The sequence below is a fragment of the Solanum tuberosum genome, unplaced genomic scaffold, assembly GCF_000226075.1.
Source record: "Solanum tuberosum cultivar DM 1-3 516 R44 unplaced genomic scaffold, SolTub_3.0 scf00052, whole genome shotgun sequence".
In the NCBI taxonomy this organism is placed as follows: domain Eukaryota; kingdom Viridiplantae; phylum Streptophyta; class Magnoliopsida; order Solanales; family Solanaceae; genus Solanum; species Solanum tuberosum.
Window position 1 is genome coordinate 2,130,293 of NW_006238977.1, and position 16,121 is coordinate 2,146,413.

At 30.4% G+C, this 16,121-nt stretch overlaps 2 protein-coding genes and 1 long non-coding RNA gene across 3 annotated transcripts; all 3 read right to left on the minus strand.

Annotated features, from left to right (window-relative positions):
- On the minus strand, nt 1–1,605 carry LOC102585354 (uncharacterized protein At5g48480). Its single transcript, XM_006344033.2, has 2 exons — nt 1,225–1,605; nt 1–446 (listed from the first exon to the last, which is right to left on the minus strand). The coding sequence occupies exons 1-2, from the start codon at nt 1,503–1,505 to the stop codon at nt 245–247; spliced, it is 483 nt and encodes a 160-aa protein (XP_006344095.1). The 5' UTR covers nt 1,506–1,605; the 3' UTR covers nt 1–244.
- A 6,975-nt stretch (nt 1,606–8,580) lies between these two features.
- On the minus strand, nt 8,581–11,237 carry LOC102585688 (uncharacterized). The gene is made up of 2 exons (XM_006344034.2): nt 10,446–11,237; nt 8,581–9,169 (listed from the first exon to the last, which is right to left on the minus strand). Exons 1-2 carry the CDS (start codon nt 10,920–10,922, stop codon nt 9,107–9,109), a joined length of 540 nt encoding a protein of 179 aa, XP_006344096.1. The 5' UTR covers nt 10,923–11,237; the 3' UTR covers nt 8,581–9,106.
- A 3,965-nt stretch (nt 11,238–15,202) lies between these two features.
- On the minus strand, nt 15,203–16,121 carry LOC107059991 (uncharacterized). The gene is made up of 2 exons (XR_001473068.1): nt 15,811–16,121; nt 15,203–15,724 (listed from the first exon to the last, which is right to left on the minus strand). It is a non-coding gene; the product is annotated as an uncharacterized lncRNA (long non-coding RNA).

The window sequence follows — 16,121 nt, forward strand, 5'->3', positions numbered from 1 at the left end:
GAGCAATAATAAGCAGAATTCATCATCTACTAGAAAGGAAGGCGGTGTCAGATTAACTACAGACAAAAGTTCTCACTGCTCAAAATCAACAATGGGCATCGATACCCCAAAAAAGTTAACCCCATAACACCTAACTAGAGTGTTAATATGAAAGTTTCATCTTCGGTATACAAAACCGGAATTTAATTGAAAGCAGTAAAAACACAAAAGCAACTGAACAAGAGGTGTTAATGGACTTCAGCAATTACTCGGATTCCTTCACTGGTGGGCAGATCAACCAGACATTGCCATAAGGATCAATCAGCTTTGACCCTATACGAGCACCATCAGCATCACCATCTTTTGCTCTAATCTCAGCGATTGCGCCAGCAGTGATAGCCTTGGCCTCAGCAGAAATAACTTTCTCAGTCTCCAAGCAGAAAACAGATCCAGTTGTAGTTTTCACACTAAACAATAAGAAACAATAGTATCAGCTTGATGTTCAAATAAACGAAACAAAATAAAAATCATCACGCAATAGCAACGTCTCACCCACATACACATGTAAAAAAACAACTATACATAACAATGCCAAGGCCTTTGTTTCTAAGAAACTTGGAGTAAATTATTTACTATAAAAACATGTGTTTCTTCATATTTTAACAAGGTAAAACGTTGCAAATACAAGAACATATCAACTCAGATCTGCATTCTGAAACCACAACGGTCGCAACAAACTTAAAACGCAAAGCAAATAGACGTCTATATAGATCAAATAAAACTGTCAACATTCAAATAACACATTGAACATCCAGAAGCATGCAAAATTAACTCAGAGACATCTTCTCAAACCGAAAACGCATACAAAATACGGAAAACAGAGCAAAATACACAAACACAACCATTAAAAAAAACAACTCAACAACAGTAAAACAGGACGTTTCTAGTGAGAATATTTTAGGAAGTTAACGAAAGAAAACACTCATTACTTCATTTTAAGTTTTTGTAACATACTTTGTGAGAAGCACTCAAAATATTTTCAGTGAGCGCTCTTCAAAATATCTACACCACTTTTTACTTCACAACAGAAGCATTCACAAAAAGGTTTTCCAAGTGTTGTTTAAGAAAATCAATGTATAGATCGTCTACATCACAGATCGGACTATTTTAGAAACAAAAACGAAGAAATCGAGCCAATAACATGCAAAAGCAAGTGTAAAAACGCAAAAAATAAGAAATACGTACGGAGCAGTAGAGTCCTCTTCAGTAAGGTCAGAGACAATGAAGAAAAATGAACCAATCTTAAGTTCAACAGAGAGAATGAGCGGTGTCTCCTGCTCGGCCTTCCTCTTAGGGTTGTTCACACGTCCAACCTCCTCAGCACCAAAAGCATTTTTGTAGAACTGAACAGCATCTTTAGCCTTCGGCGCTTTCACGAACAGCTGCGGCTTTACCGCCGTGAAGACGACGGCAACCTTAGTTGCTTCCTTCTCAGCTCCTCCTCCATTATGTGCCTCTTCAGCCATTGTTTCACTGCAAAACCCTAAGAGAGAGAAAACAAAAACGTACAGGAGAAGAAAGCGGAGAAGAAGAACAGAGAGAAAAAGCGAAAATGCCAAATGAATTTTGGATAAAAGTTGGAGAAATGCAGTTGGGTATTTATAGGAAGTGAAGAACCGGAAATGTTTTGTGCGTTTATTGGATAATTGCACATTTAGTCCATTTAACTATTAGTAAAGGTTCGTTTTAGTCATTATAACATTCAATTGAGCACATTCAGCATTTAGTATGAAAAATGAAATTGTGTTTGTTCTAAACTGGTTTTTTATGTTTGGAATTTATGTCAAGTTAAATGTAAAAAATTTATCTTTAAATACTGATTTTTAATAAACTAAAATATATCTTCAATTCATTTATGGTATACATATTCGGGGTGGAGGTTCTGAGGGAGGAATTAAGACGTTCATTTCATTTGATGAGGATTGAGTCATAATAAAGATTTTAATCCTTATATAAAATAATGATTGACAAGTTAAATTCTAAAAATAATAATATCGTATTTTAGAATTTGAATCATTTAATTATTTTTTTCAAAGCAGCAATATTAGATACAATAAATTACAACATTTTAAATTTAAATCGGTAAATTATAATAATTTTCATTTTGAATTATTAAATTGGTTTGATCTTAAGCGTCCCTAAAATAATAAAGAACAAAAGTGGACATTCAAAGCAATTAAAGGTTTATTATTCTTAAATAGATGCCATAAAAAAGGATTTAAATCGAAATTTATAAACATTTGAGGGACTAAAATCAAGATTTTCTCATAATTTTCCATTGAAACGTTCTGTTCTGTTCAGAGATAGTAACAAAACAAAAGTGAGTAACGACAGCAGCAATAAACCCTCAGTTTTAAGTAGAATTGCGAAATTGCCATTCTTAGTTGCAATTTTAGCGTGAAAAGAAATGAACAGGGGTATTTATGGCACTGTGTCAGTAAACTATTGTCTTTTTTCGTCCTTATATAAATAGAAGAGATTTTGCTTCTTTTTTTTCTTTTAGTTTTAGGATTGGTTTTTTAAGCTGATAATTTCAAACTTAAATTGTTACGGAATCTCTAAATCAATCATTATCAATAAATTTTAGTAGCATTTTCTCTGTTAAAATTGTTGAGTTCGATTTAATTTTGAACAACATAAATAATATTAAAAGAACAAAGAATGGATATTCAGACTTAGAGATTATTGAACGTAAATCAATGCATGAGCCTATGCAAACAGGTTTAAAAGCGGTAGATAGCCTGGTTCCTATAGGTCGTGAACAACGAGAACTTATAATCGGGGACCGACAAATTGTAAAAATTGTTATTGCTATTGATACCATATTAAACCAAAAGCAACTGAACTCAAGGGCCACCTCTGAGAGTGAGACATTGTATTGTGTCTATGTAGCGCAAGATTTTCTCTTTCTTTTATGTTTATTATTTAATATTTATATTGAAGTTCGAATAATCTGAATCCACTGTAGGGACCATATGTTGGGTTCGAACCTTTCTCTTTCTTTTCTAGTTGAACATTTACCTTTGTTTATTTTTATTAGTCTGCTATATTAAAATTAGACCACATTTCGATTTATTTAGTTAAAAATAAATTTAACACGTAATGTTTATTTTATTCTTATAATTAATATAGTTATTTTTGAAAAATACAATATAGTAAAATTATTAATTTATTTATTTTTGGGATACGTCAAATTAATACTTTAACGAAAGTAAGAACCAACGGCAGCAATTCAACGAGACCCCTCAGTTTTTCAGTACAATTTCGAAAATCCACAATTTTAGCGAATTGAATAGGGGTATTTATGGCAGGGTCAGTAATTTATTGCTCTTTTTTGTCCTTTTTATCAGAATGGATTTTGCTTTTTTATAGGATTGGGCCTTTTCAGCTGATTTTCTACGTACAGAAGGAGATATCACGTGATATACAGAAAATAAAATAAGATTTCATCTGCATATTTTTTGTTTCCATTTTTAAGCAAAACTATGCATTGGTCACTTTATTATGCAAATGATGGGCTAACTTGGGAATATTCAAAAAGAAAAGAAAAAAAAAACAAATTTAATGAATTTTGATTTGTGCATAATCAATTTTTTTTATTTCTCATTCGGTGTTGATAAATCTGACTAAACTCAGATTCACATCGAAAAGTCTCATATTAGAGGTAATCACTCTCTAACAAAGGCGACTCAGTATGTTGGGGTAAAATGTTTCATAACAAGGGAAATTATGTACCAAGGAGATTAAAACCCGAGACAACTTGTTTAAAAATGAATGAGTACTTATCATTCCACTACCGTCCTAGTCCTAGTTAATTTCATTATCAATTATAGGTGATCTTTTTCTAATTGTGTTTATCTTTTCTACTCCATTCGTTCATTTTTATTGATCCCTTTTGGACTTTTCATGTTTTAAAAATAATAATAATTAATACGAGTATTTTAGATCTTAAAAACTAATTTAAAATTAAGTAGTTAATATTACGGGTAAAATAGAAAAAAATTATATTAAGTATATTTTTTTATATATATTAAAAGTGAAAAATAAAAATTAATGAAGTTAATATTTACTTCGTTCGTATGATTTTATGAGCGAGTTCACAATATAATGTCGTAACACATTACAAGAATACGTACATCGTAAAAAGTGCAAGACCAAAATGATAAAAAGTGTTACTTATTGGTTTATTGTTATTTGATTATTGGGTTAGCGTTTTTTTTTTAATAATTGGAATATTGATTCGGTTTTGGTTTTTAAAATTGGGTTATGGGATAAACTAATAACTCATTAAGACTATAATAATTTACTACTACATAAATATTAAATATTCACAATACCTTATCAGTTATTGGCCACAAGCATAAATAGTTTTAGGATAAAAGTTAGGTAATGTTTATTCCTTTCAATTTTTAAATCGATAAGATATTTTTTATTGGTTTTTGATTTATCTGTTTTGATCCTTAACGATTTGGTTTTTGATTTAACCAATAAGAAAATGCTTATAAAATAAATATATGACTTGTCCAATAATTTGACGCAACACTACAATATGTAGCTTTATAGATGCTCATAAAATAGAAACAATAATAACAAAACTCTCTCTATATATAAATGTAACACAAAGAGAAATAATTAAGAGGAACATGATTCTTACTTTAGACTTTGACAGTTTGTACAACGTGAAGTTGTGAACTTGAAGCGAAAATTGAAGGCTAAACTGCATTTTTGAAGGCTAACATCAAATATTACCCATATTTTGTATTCAGCATGAAGAAAAATACTTTTAATGAAATTATACTAGGAATGCTACATTGATGTTGCCAAAACTGACTATATTTTAAATAATTTGTAAATATTGACACATTTTAAATTAGGATGCTGAAAGTGGATAACATAATTCATAAGTGCAACAAACCGGGCCTGCATACAAACTATAAAGCCCAACAAACAATTGCAACTTACGGCCCAAACGTGGGTTCACTACTATAAGATCAAGGAGAACTTACGTAAATATATCGTTCTATCATTTAGTTTATCAATATGATCGGAATATATATTATGGAAAATTACCTAAATAAACATCATATTTTATTATAATTTTCTAAAATTTCTACTATTTGAAAAAATTTCAAAAATATACATCACTCCCCTCTCGTTAACATATCCCTATCTCTCTCGGATACATCTCTCCCGATACATTCCTCCCCACTTTGATACATCCCTCTGCTTTCGAATACCCTTATGTGTTCGCATGTTTTATCCCCTCTCTGATGCATCCATATCCCCTCTCAGATTTGTGTCTCCCCTATGTATCCTAAATTTGAAATATACCGTCAAGTTAAATTTAAAACTTTCATGATCAAACTGCGTTTCAAATAAAGCGAAAGATTATTTAAAAAAAGGGATCCTAAATTATTATTTTTGTTTTGCTTCATTTCCCTAATTATTATTTTTAAAATCCCTAACTGTTCCACTATAAGAATAATTAAATTGACATAATCCTAATCTTCAACATGTGGAGGGGAGGGAGGAAAAAAAGATATGGACCTTTTAATTAGAAGCATCGCAGACAAGAACAAAAAGGACAGCAAGTGTTCTTTTTTCTTTTTCAATAAAACCAACTAAAATTTTTATTAATTATTTATTGAATTTTGAAAAGACAAAAAAAACTATACAAATAATAACCACCTAAAATCCAACACGTAGCAAGTGCTCAAGAGTCAACAAATAGTGATATGGACCTTCACTATAATATTCCATTTTCATTTTTTATATGATGTCGAATACTCGTATTGAAATTCAATTAAATTCAACTAAATAGAATTTATGTTGCACAATTACATTTTGAGATGTTAAATATTTTATAACAAAGACGATTTCATATCTAGTGTTGTGATATGGGTTTTCACTATAATAATTCATTTTTACTATTTTTTTAATTCCTCACACAATGTTCGACTAAATTCGAATTCAACTAAAATTCAAATTTGCGTCGAAAAATCACATATTTTAAAATTAACTGCTCCCTGATAAATATAATTTCATATTTAATGCTCAAACCTAAAACCACTAATCAATAACAAAAGTAATACTTATCATTTTATCGTAACCCTTATTAATATTTCCATTCCTCCCCACGTAGAGACATAAAATCTATGTGGTATATGATGTTTGTATCAACTACTCCTAAATATTTTGACCATTTCTAAGATGATTACTATTATTTTTATATATTTATTATAATGATGGTATTTTGACCAGCCATCTGGCATTTATACTTCAAATTATTTATTAATTACCGATTATTATAGAAGTGAAGTTTCATAGCAATAATAAATAAAAATTTATCTTTGCATAATTCATAGAATATGTATTTAATCTTCGAAATTAATCATTAATATTTGCATCATAATACACTATCAATATATATCTCTTTGGAGTGTAATTTTTTTCCGAGCCTTCAATATCATTAGGTATTTCGTACACTGGGCTACTTTTATTTTTCATAGCTAACTATCTCCCACCAATACAAAGTCAGGATAACTTTGCCAAATATTATTTTTTTTCTAAAAAAAAGAAGAAAGAATCACCCAACTAAAAAAAATAGTGTCCACATGAAATATGCTTCAATATGGTCAAGGGATTATTTGGGGTTAGCCATTATTGTAAATTATCTAGATATATTGTGCTTTAAATAGGGTCTATAAGGTTGATCCTATCCATTAGAGGTAAATCTAGAGTACAATATATGAATTTACAAAAAATTGATTATCTTATTCAAATCTTATATGCTTACAAAATATTTATAAATATATAATCATGAACCGACCTATTGGCCATATTATTGTTATTGTTGCTCTCAGTCTCCCGATAAGGACAACACTAACACAACTACGCAAGGTGATGCACTAAAGCCTAAAAGGAGGCTGACCTAATGTGCATTGGAGAAAGAAAAAGAGTTGATGATCATCTTTAATATAGGTCTTGAATTCAAGTTCAACGTATGATATTTTTTTTAATTAAAGAAATAACATACATCACATCAGATGAAAAAACAAAAACAAAGCATGGTTGCAGCAACCAAATGCAGCATAGGAAAAAGTTGATGCTCAAAGTGATCTTGAATCAAGTTATGCGTATGGAGGAGTTGTCATTATTAAAAAACACTTTTTCAACGTGAATTCATACCTAATCAGACCTTAACAATACAAAACATCAGATGAAAAATAAAAACCAAAGCATGGCTTGTTGTGACCAAATGTGCATTGGAAAAAAGTTGAAGCTCATCTTTAACACAGGTCTTGGACTCAACTCCTTTGTGACGAGAGAGTTGCTCGAATGATAAACACCCCTCACTTCTAATTCGAAGGTTGGGGAGCTCCTAGGAAGGTGTTAAAAAAAGTCAGTATGAAATGGTTTTTTTTTAGAAAATACTTTTTCAATGTGAATTCAAATTTAATCCAACTTTAATACGAATATAAATGCATCACATCATATGAAAAACAAAAACAAAGCATGGCTTGCAATGACCGAATGTGCATTGGAAAAAAAGTTGGTGGTGACTTTTCTGTTGTCATAACAACTTTTGACAGAATGAAAGATACTAATGGAAGTGGAAAACCACTCTGGCAAATTACAGCTCTTTCAATTTTAAAACAGCAAAAGACAAATTTTCTTTTTAACTTGCAAATCCCACACATACATGAAAAAAAACCTTTTAGGCCAAACAACCAATTATACATATTCCAACCTTTCATGAAATGCCTCATTCCTCCCTAACTTTGCTTTTGTGCGGGATAACAGTGGCGGAGTCGGAATTTTTAATAAGAGAGTTCAAAATTTGAAAAAATAGATACACGAAGTAATCGAAGGGGGTTCGACATCTACTATATATACTTAAAAAATTATTTTAATCATATATAAATAATATAATTTTTCATCAAAGGAGCTTTGGAGAAGCCCTAACTCTAAAGTGGCTCCGCCACTAAGAGCATGAAAGTTTGTCCTCTTTGTAAAGAAATCAACATATCTTTCTTTCTGGTCTAACGGTCAATGAAATAGGATAAAAATCAAAATAAAATCTCGATAGAACCCAAAAAAAACATAGTAGTTCCTCTCTCTTGTTAGTGGACAAACTTAACTAATACATGTACTACTAGCAAAATGTATCAAGTGAAAGAATCGAGGTGCAAGGTGAATCTAACTAATGTTATAAAACAAAACAACCTACTTCCTTTGTTTCGATCTATTTTTTGTACCTTTCTTTTTAGCCTGTTTCAAAAATAATTCCTCTCTTGTTTCGACAACTCTTTAATTCTAACTTTTCACCTGATATGTTTCAGACTACAAGATTAAAAATCATTTTGATATATTCTTCATATTTTCAGTTTAAGACCACAATATTCAAAAGTCTTACGTATTTATTTTCTCAAACTTCTTGCCAAATCGAAACCAAATAAACAAATTGAAAAGTAGGGAGTATGTGGTTTGGACCACCCTTTCTGCATTGCAAACCAGAACTTCCTTTTAAAGAATGAGTTCATGCATACTAGCACATTAAATGTAAAATTACTATCAAAATTCAAAATACAATGACAAGAAATAGTACAAGAAAGGAAAGGGCAAATTTATTTCATTATTTCATATTCTATGCCTCCCAACTACAAAAAAAAAAGTGATTTGCTTTAAATTCCATAACTATGACTATGTCCATAAATGAATCCAACAAAAAAGAAACAAACCTTATCTGAGAAATTTCACATTTTTTTGAGCAGATGAACCTGCATCCCTATACCCCTCCAAACAATTTGGCATCAGTATCTTACTTGCTTACCTCCTTTTCTTGATTCCAATTTCTAATATTCGATTTCCGAATTCACTGACTGTAGATTCTGAATTCGCAATTGTCTTTACTAGACAAGAAAATGCAAACCAGTATAGCACAATTTGTTTTCAAAGGCACTAAACTCTCTGCAGACAATTTACATACAAGGAATGATAGACCATCCAAAGAACTTGATTGAGCTATGTGCAACAACTCTGTAACCAAATTTTGAACTGAAATATTCTACAAAATAGCACTGCCAATACTCCCCTGATCAAGCTTGTATCGAATGTTTCCGGATAGACTCTGCTCACATATTAAAAAACGAATCGATCAATAACGAATCAATTCCAAACTAGTTGGTGTCAGCAAGAAAAGTAATACTAAGAATCACTTGTAGCACATTATGCATAATGCTGACAGCAACAAAGAACAAAGTATTTATAAATTCTTGAAACATTCTGCCTGTAACAATCTAGATATGAAAATTTTCAGCTTTAATCAACAAACGGACAGAAATGCAAAAAACCATTTCAAGAAATCAAAACAACGACTATATTTGATTACTATCAAGGACTAAAGTTCAGATCTTGTAACCAAGAAGTTCAATACAAAATCATTTCGAAATCGAATACTCAATAAATTTGTCTCTATTAATCATAGAACTTTGAGAATCAAATAACCAATCAAGAAACTCCTAATAAGGACTACTACACTAGCACGAATCCAGACTAGTCGGGCTTAATGTATACAAATATTGATTCATTCACACAACAATTCTCTTCTCTTATCGCTGAATTAGAGATTTCCCATTATGGAATGAATAATAAACAAACAAACAAAAATGTTGATGCATAAGTTGATGAAAATCTCTATATTGCACTCAAATAGCAAAGATTTTATCCCTCCCTATTAGTCATAGAATCTTGAAAAGCAAATAGTCAACTCAGAAACTCCAAATAAGAACTACTACACATGCACGAATCCAGACTAGTCGGGCTTAATGTATACAAATATTGATTCATTCACACAACAATTCTCTTCTCTTATCGCTGAATTAGAGATTTCCCATTATGGAATGAATAATAAACAAACAAACAAAAATGTTGATGCATAAGTTGATGAAAATCTCTATATTGCACTCAAATAGCAAAGATTTTATCCCTCCCTATTAGTCATAGAATCTTGAAAAGCAAATAGTCAACTCAGAAACTCCAAATAAGAACTACTACACATGCACGAATCCAGACTAGTCGGGCTTAATGTATACAAATATTGATTCATTCTCACAACAATTCTCTTCTCGTATCGACGAATTAGAAATTTCCCAATATGGAATGACTAATAAACAAACAAACAAACAAACAAAAATGTTGATGCATAAGTTCATGAAATCTCTATATTTCACTCAAATAGCACAAAACTTGTCCTTCCCTATTAGTTATAGAATCTTGAGAATCAAATAGTCAACTCAGAAATTCCTAATAAGGACTATGCAGACACGAATCCAAATTAGTCGGGCTTAATGTATACACATAATAAACAAAATTAAACAAAGCAATCATGAAAAAAAAAACAAGACCTTAGAGTCCTGTTTGGCATCTTCAAGATCTGTAACCTGAACAGCAGTACATTCCTTTGGATTATCAAATGAAGACAATGAAAACTGCTTAGAAACAACTCCAACATCAAAATAAATCACCCCAGAACTTGAAGATGACACATAGATTTTCTTAACTTGAAACCACAAAAACAAATCTTTAGCAGAAATCCCAGAAATCAAATCAATTTGACCAAAACTCAAACTCCCTGAAACATTCCTTTCATAGTGCAATTCATTTTCTTTTTTCTCAAATTTTGAATTACAAGGTTGATCTAAATGAACCACAAAATTCCCAGAATTATCTAAAGTGAAATTCCTCACACCCTTTGGTAGTAATCCCATTGGCAATCCATGGGATTTAAGAACTTCATATATAGATGAATCTGCTGATGTAAATACCCATATAGAACACAAAACAAATGTAAATATCACAAAGGAATTTCCAAGAACCACCATTTTGGTATATTATAACCAAAAAAAATGTTTTTTTTTGGTTAGAGCATAGAAAGAGTGAAAAAAAGATTTGGGGTTTTGAGAAATTTATTAATTTGGGGATTTTAAAAAGTGGGATTTTTTTTTTGTTGATATGATGGTGGAGGAGAATAAGAACATGAAGAACAAGAAGAAGCTTAGAGGCAAGTGTTGCCAGCAGGAGTACAGAGGGGATTAAGAGGAATTATCAATTATTGTTGGTCATTGTGGATCCCACAAAAGGTATTTTCCCATGTGGTGAAGTGCATTGGTGCTACAAATACAATCATAAGGTAAAAACATATATATGTCATATGTTTACTCATATCAATAAATGAGTGAAAATATATGGGTATTCAAATATACTGTTGATTGAAGTATGTAACTATTTCATCTTAAAGTTTAACCTTAGAGGAAGCATATTTTTATTATACACTCATGTGTGAGTCTAATTCTTTTTTCATGTGCCAATCATATGGAATTTTTTTATATATGTGTAATAGTGAGATTTGATCTCAGGACTTTGGTCTGTTCTGATATCATATTAAAACGTGTGACTAAAGATGATCACACACTTTAACATGATTTTCAACACGGTCTAAAGTTAGTGTTGATATATTTAACTTCAAATATAGTATCAAAAGTTTAGATATATATGATGAGTTTTCATTTTTATTTGAATTTCAGTTATTTTATCACGTTTCATCCTATTTTATTTGAATTTCAATCTATACGGTTGAATAATAAGTTATTTTTGTCTATTTTTATCTGATAATCAATTATTTTTACTTGAATTTCAATCATATGTTCATGAACAACAAATAGAAATGACTGAAGTTATACAAAAATAACTAAAATTCAACCATTTTAACTGAATTTCATGCAACGCGATCTAAACCAAGTGCAAGTACAAGCGCAAGCTCAAGTGTATATAAAGAACTTTGATTAATCACAAATTCTTGTTAAACTAGTTGCTAAATCGATTTGATAGAGAAAAAAAAGTAGGTATTATATATTTTCCTTTGTGGGTTTTTTATAAAAAACATTACCACATATTTCTCTAATCCTTTGAATATTAGGTAGACATCAACTCTTATACATGATCATCAAAATAAGTAAGAGAGAAAATCAAATTCAATTCTTTATTTTCTCAAGAAGTATTTGTTTGCTAGTAAAATCACAATTTTGTTATAATTAAGTAGCATATATTTTTTTCTTTAGTAAATTATTTAATCCTAATAAATTAATATAATTTAATGTAAATATTATATATAAATAATATTGTCATATGAACAAGTCATAATATATTGAGTAATAGAGGCAAGTATTGCCAGCAAGAGTACAGAAAGGTTTAGGAAAGTTTATCAATTATTGGTGGACAAATGTGGGTCCCATTCAAATGAAGGAATCCCATGTGGTGAAAGTGCAAGGGGCCTAGTAGTACAATCAGCAAGAGTGTCTTACTCCATAATATGGATGAGTAAGAATCATAACTCTTATCATTGTGACCTGTTGTTCAGAGCTCATATTGGAGCTTTGACTAAATTTAAATTGCGGAATGTATGATTATTTGGGATGACACTCTTGATAAAATTTTCTCCATACGTAAGACTCAAATCAGAGACATCTGATTGACAGTGAAGAAGCACTATGTTTAATACTCATAATATGGATGAGTAAGAATCACAACCCTTATGATCATGACCTGGTGTCCAGAGCTCGTATTGGGGTTTTGACTAAATTCAAATCGTGCATTGCAAGATCATTCAGAGTCAAATAGTCACGCTTTCGATAAGATTTTCTCTATATCCAAAACCTGAACTCAAGATATCTGGTTAAGGGTTAAGAAACATTATGTTTAAAAATATATATCAAATTTCGATATATAAAGTCTTTAACTTAGGGCATAATTTCATATTATTTTTTTTTACTATCTCAAACTATCGACTATTCTACAAAGTGTCATTGTTTGTTTTCAATTGAGATGGGGATCTGACAACTTATATGCATAGTTCATTTAATTTACCATTTTATTTTCCTAATTAATTTTCAATTTTTTTATACCTGAAATTTTAACAATTAAATTAATAATGATTAATTATTGATAAATAATAGTAGATAAACTTTAAAATCGAACCACTCGATATGGAACGTTAGCTTAGGGTACCCGATAAGAGATGGAAGGTGATCTGTATGCATGAAAATTGAGCGATAAGTACGAGCGGAGAACGAAAACCGAAAATGACATCAACGGCGCGTGGACCACTACATTGTGGAAGCTGCGGTTAGATAAGAACAAAGAGCAAAATATTGTTTTTTTATATACCACGTATTTATATTAAAATATTAAATAAATAAATTAAAAATTATAGAAATAATTTAAAAAATATATTTACCACGCATTTATATCTGAATATAAGATCTGCATTTTGTGGCATGGAGCCTTGTTCATCTTTGAACAATCATAATTATCATTTAGTTATAAAAATTTAAATTGATTTGACATAAATATCGATACAATAAGTATTTATCGAAAATATTTTGTGTTACATTGAATCATAATTATATAAAAAAAAAGTGAAATATGTGCATGAACCGATTAGATGAGAGTAGAAGGGAAAAATTATTATTATTTTATTAATATAGAGAAAGATAATCTGGATGATTTTGTATAGTAATTGGTGGAAAAAATATGATATAATAGATGGGGAAAAATTAATATCAAAATAATAATACAAGAATTAGAATAAATACTACTACAATAATATTCTTAAGTAATATATATGTATATATATATATACTTGAGTCGTGCTAGGCACTGTCCTAAGAAACTATTCAGCAGTGTAAAATGTTTTCCCAGAATTAAACAAGCCTTCTCTAAATTAATTAGAGAACACAGAAATCAACAAAATATAAATACTACAAAACCAGCAAGACCGTTGAAAGAAAGTGTTTGAAAAAAAAACATTTTCTATTTCTCTTTGGTAATATGTTCTCCCTTAGTTCATGCTTAATGAAGTCACAAATGATCCTTATATAGAGATAGTAAGGAGGTTAATAAGTGACTTACTTTGTCACCAAGTAAACATAACACTTGGTCACCAAGTAAGACAATACTTTGGCACCAAGTAAGGCAATACTTAGTCACCAAGTTGGATGATAAAGTAGTAGAAATGTCACATGTTAAATCTTTTACTTTGGCTCAAACTAACTAAATCTTTTGAAATAATTATAATATTGCTAACAATCCCCCACATATTCCAAAAGATTTTGAAAATAAGATAATGAGTTTTGCTGGTTTTGTATGATCAAAATGTTATAGGTTTGGTGTTTTTCGGACGATGAATTAAACTTAGATTGATAAAATTTAACTTACAGAATCATTGGTGAAATATAAAATTTCTATGAACCAATTATTCTTTTGTAAGTCAGAGATTCTATCAATCACATTTTAATCCTCATATTTTGTTGTTCAATGCGATTTTGCGCCAATAAGCCATGTGCGTGCCTGGTTATTCATGAGAGCTCTAGAGACTAGGCCAAAGTCTCATAGGAGCGGCCACACTCCACTTCTCATATAGGTGAATTCATCAAGTGTATACTGCTTTAAATACACCATCCATAAGGACTATGAATTCATTAAGAGTAATAACTCATCCCTCATAATTAGTAGCAGTTCAAGCACTCTCTATTAGTGCGTAGTGTCAATATCGACTTGTTATTATGAATCTACTTCGTGGGATATCCAATCACATAGGTTGGGTTACCATCTCTATTGACAATCATATTGGTCTTAACCCCATCTCTTTCGAGGATTGAAGAATTAACTTTCTTCCCATGGGTTTAGTCAGTGAATCAGCCGAATTCAATTCTGACTTCACATAATCAATTGCAATTATTCCATCATTAAGTTTTATTAGAAATAAAGGCATTTAAAAGCATCATCTTTATTTCTAAGTAAATATAACTTAGTAAATCTAGAAAAATCATCAATAAAAGTTACATAATATCTTTTACCACCTCTAGTCATTGTTTGTTTAAATCACCTAAATCAGTGTGAATTAGAGACAATAATTCAGTTTCTCTACTTACTGAAAAATATGACTCCTTAGTAGTTAGTAGTTTTAGCTTCAACACATATTTCACATTTATTAATATTATTTGAATCTAAGTCAGATATCAAACCAAGTAATTGCATATTTTTTATATAAGAGAAATTGATATGTCCTAATCTAGCATGCCATAAAGAAATAGATTATATCATGTAAGCAGAAGTAGATGCTTTTTCATTCACAACATTACAAACATTAAGTACGAAAAGTCCCTTGTTACAATAGTCTTTTCTCACAAACACATTATTTTTTGTTAGTATTATCTTTTCGAATTCAAATGACACTTTACTTTAGCTTTATTAAGCAAGTCTACGGAAATCAGGTTTGCACTCATTGTAGGAACATGTAGCACATTCATAAGGGCTAAAGTTTTTCCTGAAGTAAGTTTCAGGAGCACTTTACCCTTACCCAAGACTTTAGTAGTTCTTGAGTCTCCAAGGTAGACTACTTCACTGTCATCCCCTATTGATGTATAGGAGGCAAATGCTTCTCGATTCGCACAAATGTGCCGAGTAGCCCCAGAGTCTACCACCCATTCTTTTATATGTGCTACAATGTTTACTTGAGAAATGACAGTTGCAATAATTTCATCTCCTTCAGTTAAATTAGCCTTGGGAGGATAACACTTTTCTTTGTCATTTTTTACTCTCCTCCTACACTTTGCGGCATGATGACCTGATTTTCCACAAGTAAAACAAGTGTCTTTCTTTTGCTTAAAATTGGGATTATAAGGCTTGTAACCATCAGACTTATTAACATACCTTTTGTTGTTACTCCTTCAGTCTTGTACTAAGTTTGCTTGCCGTGTTGATTCCTCTTCTTTGAATGACTCTTTTTTGTAGTTTGCTATACCATAAACTTCTGACATAGTGACCGGAAAAGTAATAACTTTTGTAGCACCATCATAAATATTATCAGTAGTATTAAGACATATTATTTGCCATAGTTTCTTAGACTGTTGGAAAAAATATGATATAATAGATGGGGAAATATAATATCAAAATAATAATACAAGAATTAGGATAAATACTACTACAATAATATTCTTAAGTAATATATATGTGTATATATA

Coding starts and splice junctions, on each gene's coding strand:
- LOC102585354 (XM_006344033.2), bottom strand. CDS start 1,505: ATGGCTGAAGAGGCACATAATGGAGGAGGAGCTGAGAAGGAAGCAACT. Junction 447..1,224: donor GAAGAGGACTCTACTGCTCC/GTACGTATTTCT, acceptor CTTATTGTTTAG/TGTGAAAACTACAACTGGAT.
- LOC102585688 (XM_006344034.2), bottom strand. CDS start 10,922: ATGGTGGTTCTTGGAAATTCCTTTGTGATATTTACATTTGTTTTGTGT. Junction 9,170..10,445: donor ATGCCAAACAGGACTCTAAG/GTCTTGTTTTTT, acceptor ATATGTGAGCAG/AGTCTATCCGGAAACATTCG.